This window comes from Andrena cerasifolii, chromosome 5 (assembly GCF_050908995.1).
Source record: "Andrena cerasifolii isolate SP2316 chromosome 5, iyAndCera1_principal, whole genome shotgun sequence".
Taxonomy (NCBI): Eukaryota; Metazoa; Arthropoda; class Insecta; order Hymenoptera; family Andrenidae; genus Andrena; species Andrena cerasifolii.
Window position 1 is genome coordinate 15,981,282 of NC_135122.1, and position 13,517 is coordinate 15,994,798.

At 44.8% G+C, this 13,517-nt stretch overlaps 1 protein-coding gene across 5 annotated transcripts in view; it reads left to right on the forward strand.

Moving 5' to 3' along the window:
- Nckx30c (solute carrier family 24 member Nckx30C) overlaps window positions 1–13,517 on the forward strand; it is an 85,262-nt gene that overhangs the window by 52,966 nt on the left and 18,779 nt on the right. For all 5 annotated transcript variants that reach the window (XM_076812529.1, XM_076812531.1, XM_076812526.1 and 2 more), the window contains 2 exons: window positions 4,742–4,877; window positions 10,944–11,196. In XM_076812529.1, the coding sequence (XP_076668644.1) occupies window positions 4,742–4,877; window positions 10,944–11,196 (389 nt within the window). The remainder of the gene's footprint in view (window positions 1–4,741; window positions 4,878–10,943; window positions 11,197–13,517) is intronic.

A 13,517-nucleotide genomic window follows, 5' to 3' on the forward strand; every position in this document is an offset into this window, starting at 1 on the left:
TCGGCGTGCAAGCATGAAAGCACGAGCGCCTGGACACCCTAAGTATTTCAATATCGACAGACCGTGAGAGCGGCGCGTGAATGTAGTTAGCGCGGGCCAATAGCAGCCGAATTCCTCGCCAAAGCTGAGCTTCCCAGCTGCCGCAATGCCGGCGAAACGTCGCCGCGAGTTTCCACGTAGACGCGGGTCGCGCCCGGAAGCCTCGTCCGACCGCAGGAACAATGGCCGCGGGAGCGCTAATTCGGTCGTGTCGCTCCCCATCGCGGCCCAGGGAACGCGCGTCGCGAAACTCAACCCCGCTCGGGCTCGTTCCCCGTCACGAACCCCCCGGGGCCCTCGAGACCCGTCCGTTTTCTGATCCCGTTCCCCGCGGCCTCGTCCGAAATAACCGTAGTCGCCGTAGCCAGATTCGTCGAGCCAATTATCGTCTATCGATCGCGCCGGAGCCAGTCCAGCGGAGCGACCAACCTCCGCGCCGAATAACTTCGCGGTAACAACTTCGCGCCACGGTTTCTTCTAGTAATTCCCGCGCGGAGAGCGAAGGGGAGGCGCGAGGGAAGCGTTCAACCCTGATAGATGGATTCTGGGAGAATTTCATTTTATGTGCGCTGGTGGATGGAAACGGGGGTGTTCTTTTTATAGGAGCCAGATACAGTTAACTGGAATGTAATTGATAATAATTCCTTATTGCACAGTAGACGTTACGAAAGGGTGTATGTAAAAAGACAAGGAAAAGGAAAATAGTAAGAAATCGTATAGTATGAATAGGAAAACGCTGAAGGCGAGGTAGAGCTGTCAGCTGTTGTTACCGTAAAACTAGTTAAAACTACTTAAAACTAGCACTGGCAGTGTATAAGGAAAATAGATGTCGATGGACAAATAACGTCATCGCGAGTAAGGACTAAAGCCACATGTGTGACGTTTTAAATAGCAACGTGCATGTTTGAAAGGTGAGAGGGTGGTTGGAGAGCGAATTTCAGATGGAAGGGAGTGGTAGTTAGAGGTGGAATAATTGGAAAAGGAGCCAATTTATCTAATTCATTTAATTCTTCCATCCACAACACGCATTAGGAAGGAGGTCACGTGCTATACGTTTACGCGCGGATCGGGCACCCGAAAACCTCCGCGCTGGAAATTTTCCTCGCTGTTTCCCCCCCGGGAGAGGGTCCCATCCCCCGGTCGACCGGTTGTCGCTCAACGTGAAAACGTAACGAGCTATATCGCCGCCACCCCTGTCGCTCGACCGCTCCTATCTGAAATTCCGCCCGCCTGCCCGCGGACAGAGATAGATATTTGGTGATTCGGGACGGTCCTGCCGGCGCGATAGGAAAAATGAAGCGGGGACTCCTTATTTTCCGGCCAGTCGACCTCTGACAAACGAACCCCGCCAGCTTCTCATCGACCAACGGGCGAGGCTGCTGCAACGAAGGGATTCGTTGTTACGGGCATTCGATTAATCTGTGGAAAATCAGTGGAAGTTTATTGTTCTTAACGCGACTCATAAATTTAATGACATCACGTTCCGAAGATAATATCCAAGAAATTACCGATAATTCGAATTCATGCAAATCTGGGCACTTTTGAAGAACTTTTGGGGTTCGATTTTCGATTTCGTGTTGAATGTTATCCTTTAATTGTTGCAGGGTAAAGGACCCAATTACTGACAGCTAACCAATTACTGTCGGCTTAAATAATAGGTTCACAGAAATTTACTAAGTATATTTAATTGAAAATATACAAAATTAAGTTGGCATGACATACTCTGGTTACTCCGTGATAGCTCTGGTTACTCCGTGATAGTTCTCTGGCTCATGATATGGCCATCAGCTACTGTTATATATTATTTTACATTATTTTGAATGATTTTACATTATTTTATATTATTTTATATTATTTTATATTATTTTATATTATTTTATATTATTTTATATTATTTTATATTATTTTATATTATTTTATATTATTTTATATCATTTTATATTATTTTATATCATTTTATATTATTTTATATCATTTTATATTATTTTATATCATTTTATATTATTTTATATCATTTTATATTATTTTATATTATTTTATATTATTTTATATTATTTTATATTATTTTTATTTTGTGCATAATCAATCGTTTCGTGATAGTTAGATGTCTAAGACGTCTCAGCCACAGGAAAAATAAGTATATAGTCACTTTTCATAAGCAAAACTAACACTGATGCCTTATTGTATAATAATTTCAAGAATAAGACTTGTTAGAGTGACATTTTACCACCACATACCTGCAGTTTGAACTTTCCATTTATCTTCTAAAGCACATATAACACAGAAACAAGCGGCCATCCACAACTAGCGCGAAAAATTTCACGAATAATGCGCTGCTGGAAGAAACTGCTCTCTCACTCTATCACACTAACTTCAATTGACTAATTATTTTACCACAACATAAACTAGAAGATCAACGCTGTCTGTTAGTTTTCGTCCCATCTAAATTGCGTCAGACAATTTCGAGTTACAGATAAAGGAAAAAGTATCACTTAGTAACCTGTGCACACGAACTTACCCGAGTTTACCCTTCTTATCCATCTTTGCGGACAAATTTTGCGAGTCTGTTCTATTGAAATGTCAAAACATCACTGGCATGAACACTTAGCGATATTATTATAAGATTTTAAAAGTCAGAAAATTTATATTTCGCCCCGCTTTCTCCCGACGTCCCAAACGCGTGCTTATTTTGTTTATTGCTTAATCCATTTCTGCCATCCTACGCTCCTGAAACATTCTGTGTAAGGGTGGCCGCTATTAACGGCCCGTCAGTCGCGTTCCACTATAATGGCAGGGTGTTGGGGAATTGGGACGCTTAATACGTGGAAGAAACGTCCTGGAAGCAAGGCAATCGCGAAGAGTGGCTTTTTCCCCGAACGAGACTTTCGTTTTCGAATCGGCCGCCGTCAAAGTCTCCCGTCGTATCCGACAGCTCTCGCACTTAATGCCCTTTGTGGCCCACTCCTGCCCCGGCCTCTCAACTTTTTCGTTTCTCTATCCGAGGGTAGGGAATCCCGAGGACGATCGCGTTGCATCTTCAGGGTCACTGCTTCCGAGGTACCGTGGCGAACGCACGCCAATCGCAAGATTGCCAAGAATTAATGGACCTTAAAAGACAGCTGCAATCTGAGCGGCTAATTCCGGAATAAAACGAGTGTGCCGAGCGTGGATCGGCTTCAGCGATTAAAAAATTCACAGCCCGAGTTTTTCACTGCTATTAGTCCAGGGTGGGGGTTAGCTCGCGCGGGCGGATCGCGGGGATTCTCGAACCTCTTTGTCGCAAATGAGTGAGAAGACCTTTTCATTTTGAATGCACCGCGAATCTGGGTCAATTCTGGCTACACCGGGCGTCGGTGCGCTGCACATTGCCTATTTCAGTCCCTCTTTTCCTCTCGGATAATCGAAGCGAAGTCACCAGGCGATGGCTCTTCCGCCCGAGTTCCGCGTTTTCTAGCACGCGTCCACCTTCCTCCGCGAGCCTCAAGGTCTTCGATCTCGATCGACGCCCCATTCGTTCGCCAGGCCCCATTTGTCTAATGACTAGCAGCCATCTTCGTTTGCTTGCCGAACAAGAAAGCTCCTCTTCGAAATCAAACGAACGCAGCACCACCTCTGGCATTGCCTTTTAGTCAAACAAGACGGCGATTCTGATACTTGTCCAGACGATTTTTCGATTAGTGTCTTGTTTCGTCCTTTATCGACAAAAGAATATACGAGTAGGTGCCATTTTTCGAAAAGTAAACTTTTTCAAAATCGGCATTCACGAGTATTATAGATTATAGTCTTAAGAATATTCGTGCAAAACCTTATTCAAATCGGTCTAGTAATCTCTGAGATATTTTATTTTGTGCGAAGCTGCTACGGTGCCATTTCTCAAGATATCAAATTTCTTTTTGAAGGGAATGCGGTTGAATTTATGCGCAGCAAGGTGTATATCTTGATCTTTAAGTATGAAGAGTTTTTATATGGAAAAAAAATCGTAAAAATGAGCATGTAATAACCCTCTAATTCGCCTTTAATCATTTTTAAACGCGCGGCAGGAGTTCCTCGAAGAAATGACCCAGTTAAGGGGTTGAATTCTCGAACCCTCTGTCTTACAACTCGTTACGTTAAACGACTAGGCGCTGTAAATTACCGGAGGTCCCTGGTCGGCAGATTTACAGCTGCTGTGGCTGGAAAACCTAAGGCGCGAACCGACCAGGACGCTTCCTCTTGGCTTCGCCAGTAGAGAAGCCGCGTTCTGGTCAGACGCTGGTGCTCGGACGACCAGGCAGCGAGATGATCGGTGTGCTCGCCGAGAATTACACGTGCTCGTTCTACCGGGGCACCAGCAATCCTTATAAAACGATATTCTGCTGGGAGAACCGTACACCTTGCGGGGGCCATTGTATTGCGGTCAGCCGAGGATGAACAAGGGGTTGGCTGGGCGCCTTTAGCGCGGTTTTCGGAGGGCCTTGTGTCTCTGTCCGCGGGAGCTTTATTGTATAGCACGACATAATAAGCGTGGCGGGGCCAAGTGTGTCGCGGATGATAAAACTCCGGCTTAAACTTAATTCCATTCGACCGGGTCCACTGAACGGATTAAGCGGGCCGCGTTAATTAGGGAGAAGGGTGTATTCTTCTCTTGTTCCTTGGTTTCTTGTTTCTAAAGGAACGTTGGTTTGCAGAAGTTTGCCTGACTGGAGGCGCGTCTCTGTTCCAGGGAGAAGAGGATGAACCTCCAGAGGCCTTGGACATGGCCTGGCCCAGTAGTCCCAAGAAGAGACTAACTTACATTCTAGTCGCGCCGATCCTGTTCCCTCTGTGGCTCACCTTACCGGACACAAGGACACCCAGGGGTAAGTTGAAGTGGGGAAGGAGACAACGTTGGCATTAGGATGTCGGTGGCATAATAAGAAGACCAGAGTGCTATGCAGAGTTGAGCAGTTTTCGAATAAAAAATTATTCGTCATTCTCGAATAACTTCATTTTACTCGCCATTTCTATGCGAAGATTATTCGAAATTTTTATTCCAAGATTATTCTTAAATGTAAAGATATAAATTAAATATAAGTATACAAATTTATTCGAATAATGTCCAACTCTGGTGCTAGAATAATATTCACGGTTCAGAAGCCAATGAGTGTAAGTCCATCGGCGTTAAAACCGAGATTTGCACTGTTCGCCCTGCGAATAATTTTGCCAAGTTATTGCTTACGTATGAAAGTAGAGACTTAATTGATTAATCAACTGAAAGTTTTAAAAATAAAGAGGTTTTCGAACTACATTCGAAATTTTTATTCGAAGATTATTCTTAAATATAAAGATAAAAATTAATATAAGTATACAAATTTATTTGAATAATGCCCAACTCTGGTACTAGGATAATATTCACGGTTCAGAAGCCAATGAGTGTAAGTCCATCGGCATTAAAACCGAGACTTACACTGTTCGCCCTGCGAATAATATTGCCAAGTTATTGCTTACGTATGAAAGTAGAGACTTAATTGATTTATCAACTGGAAGTTTTAACAATAAAGACAAGCTCATTTACAAGAAAAGTTAGACTTACACTGACTGCCTTCTGAACCCTCCACTTACATCTTCCATATTTCTTTGTTCCTGATTTGTCTAACTTCAAAAAGGTCACTGAGCTAAACCACGATACCCACCTACCTAATACCCCGATACTAGAATCCCACGCTCACAAGCCTGAGATTTGTACCACTCGTAATCAGAGTCGGCAACGTTCTCCAGCAGAGTAACGTGTTAATTTCTCGAGATACGCAGGTACACCCAGCAAATCTGCGCCGCAATTTCAGCTATACGTGCTCGCCGTGTCGCGGCATTAACGAGCCACGCCGCTGCTAAAACAATCTGAATATGGAATGTAATCTTTGCGGCCGTGCGGTTCCTTGATTCACAATTCCCGGCTGCTAAATTACAGCGGGGATAACCGTGACTGTACAGAAGGTTACAGGTAGTACCTCAATGGACGGCGGTTCATCCCCCTTTGTTCTCCATCCCTCCAACGGACGTTCCCCACGCTCGTTTCCGAGCGCGGCATTGAAATTTTTCCGAGAATAGCCCGGCGACGCTTCCTTGCTTATTCCGCGAAGCAACGAACGACCAGGACCGGGTATTTCTGTCAGCGTTGTGCAATATTCATCGGGACCGTTCGATCGCCCGAGCCTCCAAAGAGCGTCCGCTGTATTTCCGAAGGTTTTTGGGGAAGCGGACAAGTTGTTGGGATTAAAAGCGCGAGGAAGTAGGTAAGGGGGAGCCGCTCCGCCGTCGTAGAGCAGACAGGGTCGCTCTGAGCGGTGTCGGAATTTAATGACGCAATTAAACGCGCCAGCAAGACGGACGCGGGCGACGCGCGCGCGTCTGTTATTCAAAACCGTTCCCCGGCCGCCATCAATCACGGACGTGCTGCATTATCTCGGCCTATTAACGGCCTGTATTTCAACGCGACACAATGCCGCCCGACGAAAGATGATATTGACACGCTAATTTCGAATCGGCGGCTGATTGTTGCGGCCCTCCGACGCTGGCTGGCATTCAGCCGCGCGCCTCTCATTGTTACAGAAAATTGCCAGGGCGGCCTCTCGATTTCGATTGATGCCGGCGGGCGGCAGCGAAAACTCCTCCCTCCGCAGCGAATCGTTATTATTATTACTGTTACGTCTTTATTACGCTGGCGTTGTGTGCACAATTACAGGGAGGATTAAATTTGGAGGTGAAAATAAAAGAAAAGGAGGCAGGAGATCGTAAGAAATTCCGGCGCACTGTTCATTTGTTGCAACTACTCTTTGGGGTAGGTAGGCGTTTCGAGAGATCGATCGTGTCAACATTCCACGCACTGTAATTCAGTAGCGCACTCGGGATTTAATCCTTGGGGGAGCCGAGTGGAGGGGATAAAAATGTATTTTAATGCAAATTCAATTAAATCCATTAGGTGGTTATAGTAATTTATTTAAAGAATAACATCGAGTTTTCTTTTGCTTTCGCAGAGTTCGTGAATTGGAGAAGGCGTGCTTACGTGAATCCCCTTTTTTCTTTGGGGTGTGCCAGGGCCCCAGGCTCCCCTCTAGATGCGCCACTGCTGTAATTACACTGTGCATGTATTGTAGGCTTGCTTCTTTTTTATTTATCTACCATTGCCCCTCGTTTTCTTCTTTTCGTTTCGCAACAACGGGAGCTTCTCTTCCGTAAATGAATTAATAATAATGAGAATAAAGGGAAACAGAATGGGAATACGTATCATAATAATGTAAATGTAAGAAGGCTCAGCTTTGGTAGCTGTTTTTAAGCCCGGCTCGGAATACCAGTACAAGGGGATGAGCCGCGGATAGATCCTATTTGAAAAGGGAAGGGTGGTTCAGGAGATAGGTTTTTGAGAGCGCGTTTGAAGGAGGGAGGTGAATAATTTTGGGAAGGGCGTTGGCGTAGCGAGAGGCAGCGTGCGAGAAGGAACTGTAGCTGTTTATTTGGGAAATGGGGTCTATCATTCAGGTTTGGGCAGATAAGTCGCGTTCCATTAGTTGGGTTGTGCTTAGTACGTTCGCTTGGAGAAGAGGAGTCGTCGTCGGCTCTGGGTAGCTTACTGGGTTTTTAGAGTGACTCGACACAAGAACAACGGTGTCTTTCATTTGGGCCCTATCGCCCTTTAAGGGGGTGAAAACTAACCTCAAAGTCAAATTGGCACTTCCACTTTTTCGCGTATAACTCTCAAAGTAGAACAGACAGAAGAAAATGTTTCGAACAAAAGTTTAGTGGTGCAATAAGCGCTACAAACTTGCGTTAACAAAATTTTGATTTTAAAAAAATTAAAAAAATTAAGATTTTAAAAAAATATATAACTGACGAAAAAAAACTCTTTTCAAAATTTTGTTAACGCAAGTTTGTAGCGCTTAGTGCACCATTAAACTTTTGTTCGAAACATTTTCTTCTGTCTGTTGTACTTTCAGATTTGTACGCGAAAAAGTGGAAGTGCAAATTTGACTTTGAGGTTAGTTTTCACCCCTTTAAAGGGCGATAGGGCCCAAATGAAATACACCGTTGTTCTTGTATTGATTCACTCTAAACACCCAAAAAGTTGCGTTCCAATCGGTGAGTTCGGATTCGCGGTGCTCCCTTGTTAGTGGTTAAAACAGTGATACCTGTTCTATACGTTGTTATTCACGCGGTGTCTTGCACAGTTTAATACGCTAAGATTAAGAAATTATAGTGATATTCTATAAACAGTTTGAGACTGTGCGTACCCGAGCAGGGTCTTTACAAAATCGTTACATTTGTTATTCATTTATACGTTTTAGAATTATTGGTTCTTATTGTTGTATCTTTGGCTTGGAGCATATAAACATGGAGGAAGCATGCAATGGGCGAAAATGTAGACGACGGTCGGAAGAAAAAGATATACACCCTCTCTATTCCTAGCGCCAGGGGCGACAGCGTTTTTTTTTGACAATAAAAAAAAGAGGTTGTCCCCCATGTATATCTTTCTCTTTCTACCGCCGTCTAAATTTTCGCCCATTGCATGCTTCCTCCATGTTTATAGGGTAAATGTCCCAATTACTGCCAGCGTCTCTATTACAGCTACTTCATTTATTTTACTTAATAAACACGTGACGTATAAAGAATAGTGTAAAAAAGAATTTATCATAAAATTGGGACTGTTCTTCTTACTATTACAGTACACTCTATATGCGTTACGTTTTTCTTAAGTGAAATAAATTAAGTGGCAGTAATTGGGACACCTACCCTATGCTCTAAGACTTTTTGGTATTAAGCGTATAGTTAAAAACAAAAAGTGGCTAAAGCAGTCGCCCGGCAAGCGAAACGTCCCTCTTTTTCACCCAGAAGAACTACCGACAGACCCATTCAATTACCAACAAAGCAACCTCGTGAAAGCGATCGTTGCAAAGCGAAAGGACTCTATTCGAATCCAAGCACTAAGGGTCCCCTAAGATATACTAAGAATCATTCTCCTCATCAAATTATCTTGAACAGGTTTCGGTTAACGATTAATGAGAGTCGCCGGTGAACCGTCCAATATCGGGAAGGAAATTGCCCGTCAATTTCCGCGCGCGCGCGCGCCTACGAAAGACCCCCGTTTCCAGGGGCGCGATGGGGAAACTTTTTCGTCGGGCCGGGAAGCGGTTAAAGCCGAGCGAACGGAACAACCCGCTCGAGACACAGATATCGCGGATCCGCGGTCTACTTTCCGCGGTTTCGCCAGTTTGCGAGCTCGCCAAACGTTTCGCGGCTCCCATTCTTCCCCGATCGCTAGCCGCCCTTCTCTTCATCGACGCTGCTATCCGCGTGTCTGCTTTAATCGCGGCTTTCGCCCTTCCGCGGCCGGTTCTTAGAACAGACAGCTCACGGGTCGATGGAAATAGAAATACCTTTGCCCGCGAAGCGAGCGATTTTAATATCGACGGGATAGGGGAGTCCGACTGTCCAATGTAATCACAGATAGTCGACCTTTGACGCTGGATGATCGCGATACAAGGCGTTGGGCGTGGCGCGCCTCGATACATACAAGATCCCTCCCGTCTGATACGTGGCTGATCTCTTCTACTCGCCGCGAGCGTTGGAACCGCCAAGGGGAGAGGTCTTGGGGTGCATTTCCACATCTGGCTGCGAAAGTGGCACGCGGATATCGTGCACGTAATGCAGCATCGAATACGATCTCATAATATCCATGATATTTACTGTTCTTCGATTTTCGAATTATTTAAACTTAACGCTCCGCTCGGGAGTTTCAGGAAATTTCCGCTTTTTCACCGGTTACGCCACACTTCTGCTTTCGGTGAGAATAACTTCACTGATTGCTTGCGTAACTTAGCCAACAAGTTCTGTCGCGCTGTGGACTGTTTTTTAAACACCGGCGTGGTTCTTTCAAGAACCAACCCTTAAGGGGGTATTCTCGTCTAGTAGGCCGATTTTTTGCCTTCCTTTAGGGACAACGCAGAAAAGAACTACGCAGTTTTTAGCGGCGAGCATTATCCAGCCCTGTTTATTAACATCTCAGTAAGTTGCGACAAATATTTCAGCCATATAATAATTTGGGCTTTTTCTTTCAAATCAGCGGAATGGCCGAAATCGTGCGTACCCTGAGGCAACTTTTTTGCGCACGCTTTACAATATGACGCATGTCTCCATTAATTATCATTATATATAGCTGAGTTTTGTTTTGCGACTCACTGAAATGTTAATAAATCTGTGTGGATAATACTGAGGGGTAAAAACTGTGTAATTTTTTTTTGCGCGTTGTGCTTAAAGAGGACCTAACCCAGACCTACCCCGACCTTTTTTTTTTTTTTAAAAAACACCCAACCGCCCCTCCCCCGCATTTGACAGATCCAGAAACGCTTAAAAAGCATTAAAACTAACAAACCGGCCAGGTGACTAGGCACGGGGGGCCTCAAGGTGGGGCCATGAGTTCAAAACAACTCCCAATAAATAAAAACATACACCAGTACACTGATACCGGGACAACACACACATACACACATAAGCACATAGTGAGCGGGCCAGCCGCCACTGCACAACCAAACATCGTGGCCACTCAGAGAGACGGGACCGAGGAGAAACCTAACCCCAACCTAATACCTTCTTAAGTTTAATGCGCAACAACTCTGTCTAATTCCTTTTGCGTTTGCTTATACTACATCTTCTGCGATGTAATTGCACCTCTTACCAAAGGATGCCTACCCCTATGTAAATAAATTCGTTCTCGCGAAGGAAGGACCATATTTCAAGGTTCGTTTCAGAAAACATCCTTTCCCAGTCGGTGAGGAACACGAAAGATTTCACACCCATTTGGGAAAGGGAGGCGTTCAGAGTTCCCGCGTTCGATGGAAAGGGCTTGAACCTTTTAGAAGGGTGCACTGTGATGTCCGATCCATTGATTGTTCCAGGGAAGAAGCTGTTCGCGGTGACGTTCATCGGGTCCATCGTGTGGATAGCGGCGTACTCGTACCTGATGGTCTGGTGGGCGAACGTAGCGGGCGACACGGTCCGCATACCACCGGAAGTGATGGGCCTGACGTTCCTCGCCGCCGGCACCAGCATCCCCGACCTGATCACCAGCGTGATCGTCGCGCGAAAAGGATTCGGCGACATGGCCGTGTCGAGCTCCGTCGGCAGCAACATTTTCGACGTGACCGTTGGGTGAGCACACATGAATCTCCACACCCGTTTGCTCCCGTCATTACGGGGGACAAAGCTCGCGCGAACTTACTTGGGCGGTAATAAATTTATCTCTGTTGCGATCATGGAACGTCCTCCTTCTGATTAGTGGAACTCGATCTTCTTTTCTTCTTTGGCTTGGCAATTTAGGAATCCGTTGCAAATTGAGGAGTTCATTGCAAATCTGGGAATTCGTTGCAAACTTAGAAATTTATTCCAAATCTAGGAATTCGGTGCAAATTTAGGAATTCGTGGCAAATTCTAGGAATTCGCGGCAAATCTAGGAATCCGTTGCAAATTCTAGGAATTCTTGGCAAATCTAGGAATTCGTTGCAAATCTAGGAATTGGCTTCAAATCTAGGAATTGATTTTAAATTCTAGGAATTCGGTGCAAATTGAGGAGTTCATTGCAAATCTGGGAATTCGTTGCAAACTTAGAAATTTATTCCAAATCTAGGAATTCTTGGCAAATCTAGGAATTCGTTGCAAATCTAGGAATTGATTTTAAATTCTAGGAATTCGGTGCAAATTTAGGAATTCATTGCAAATTCTAGGAATTCTTGGCAAATCTAGGAATTCGTTGCAAATCTAGGAATTGGTTTCAAATCTAGGAATCGAGTTCAAATCTAGGAATTGATTTCAAATCTAGGAATCCGTTGCAAATCTAGGAATTTATTTCAAATCTAGGAATCGAGTTCAAATCTAGGAATTGATTTCAAATCTAGGAATCCGTTGCAAATTTAGAAATGTATTCCAAATCTTGGAATTCGATGCAAATTTAGAATTTCTTTGCAAATCTAGGAATTCGTTGCAAATCTAGGAACTGATCTCAAATCTAGGAATCGACTTCAAATCTAGGAATTGATTTAAAATCTAGGAATCCGTTGCAAATTTAGAAATCTATCCCAAATCTAGGAATTCGGTGGAAATTTATGAATTCGTGGCAAATTTATGAATTCGTGGCAAATTTATGAATTCGTTGCAAATTCTAGAAATTCATTGGAAATCTAGAAATCCGTCGCAAATCTGGTAGTCCATTGGAAATCTGTAAATTCGTTGCATCAAAAATTTCGTACGTCATCGCTCCAGTATTTCGCCTACCATTGACGATTTAACTTTATCGAGTCACACAGAAGCAATTCCAGCCATTAATCGCTAGGGTTCCGTTCCCCCGGCTCGACGAGATAATTCGTCGGTATTTGTTTTCTGCACAGTCGGATGTAGGTCGCGTATGGATTTACGCGGCTCGGTTATAAGCGGCCATCGCGTCGCGTTATCGAGGGCATCGGTTGTGGCAATTTTCACACGAGACAGACACACTCTGTCGCGACCCTATACGCGAGCTCCTAATGCCCGCGAAACAAGCGCGTTTAAGGAGCACCCTCTTCCCTCGCACGCCATCGATCCGACCTCCTTCGCGAGGAATCTTCTATTTTGTCCACTTCCGCGGAAGAACCAAGACCGCCGTGGCCAGACGTACCCAAACGCGAGAAACAATTGCGACATTCCAGCGTTCAGATAACGCTCCAGCGAGCTTTAGGGACAGGACCTATATTTCACGAGGGCGCACGCTTTTCCGAGTGCCTTTAAAGTCAAGATCGTTATTTTAGGAGCCATCATAAACAAGAATGTTGAGAATACACTGCAGGAACGCTCCCGTCCCCTTTCCTCGGCACCCGGCGAACCGTTTCTCTCCCGATTTTTCAGAGAAACTTCCGCCGCGAATAGCCCCGGCTGTATCTTTCACGAGCGACGAAGGGAGATCCGATTTTCAGGGGATCCGTTTCATAGACAATTACGCGAATTTACGTTACGGTCGAGTTCGGGAGATTGCTCGGTATGGCCAGCAGGGTGTTCTTCCGAGGGCGGTTAAGGCGCGAGTAATAAGATTACGTCACTTTGAGCTGGTGGAATCTCTCGTTAGCCGGCACTCATCGCGCTCGAATATGCCCGAGCGATCCTCGTCGGACAACGCCGGCAATTATTCCAGAAAAATCCGGTCACTTGCTTCGTTACGTGGCGCGTTCAGGATCGGGTAGAAAATCGCGAGCCGCGGCTCCGTAATTGTACTGTTGGATGCAGGAACATCCCTCAAGGACACTCGAGCACCCCTTTTCCATAAAACGCGTAATTAAATTCCTCGTTCTTCCCTACACATGTCCTCTAAATTTCATTGCCGTATCTTTAAAATTGACAGTGCTGTGGTAAATTTTGTGGATCGATGTTGAGTAACTGTGATTCTAATTCTATACTATTTTCAAATATTATGCAGATATTAAATAAATAATAAAAAATGTTTGAAA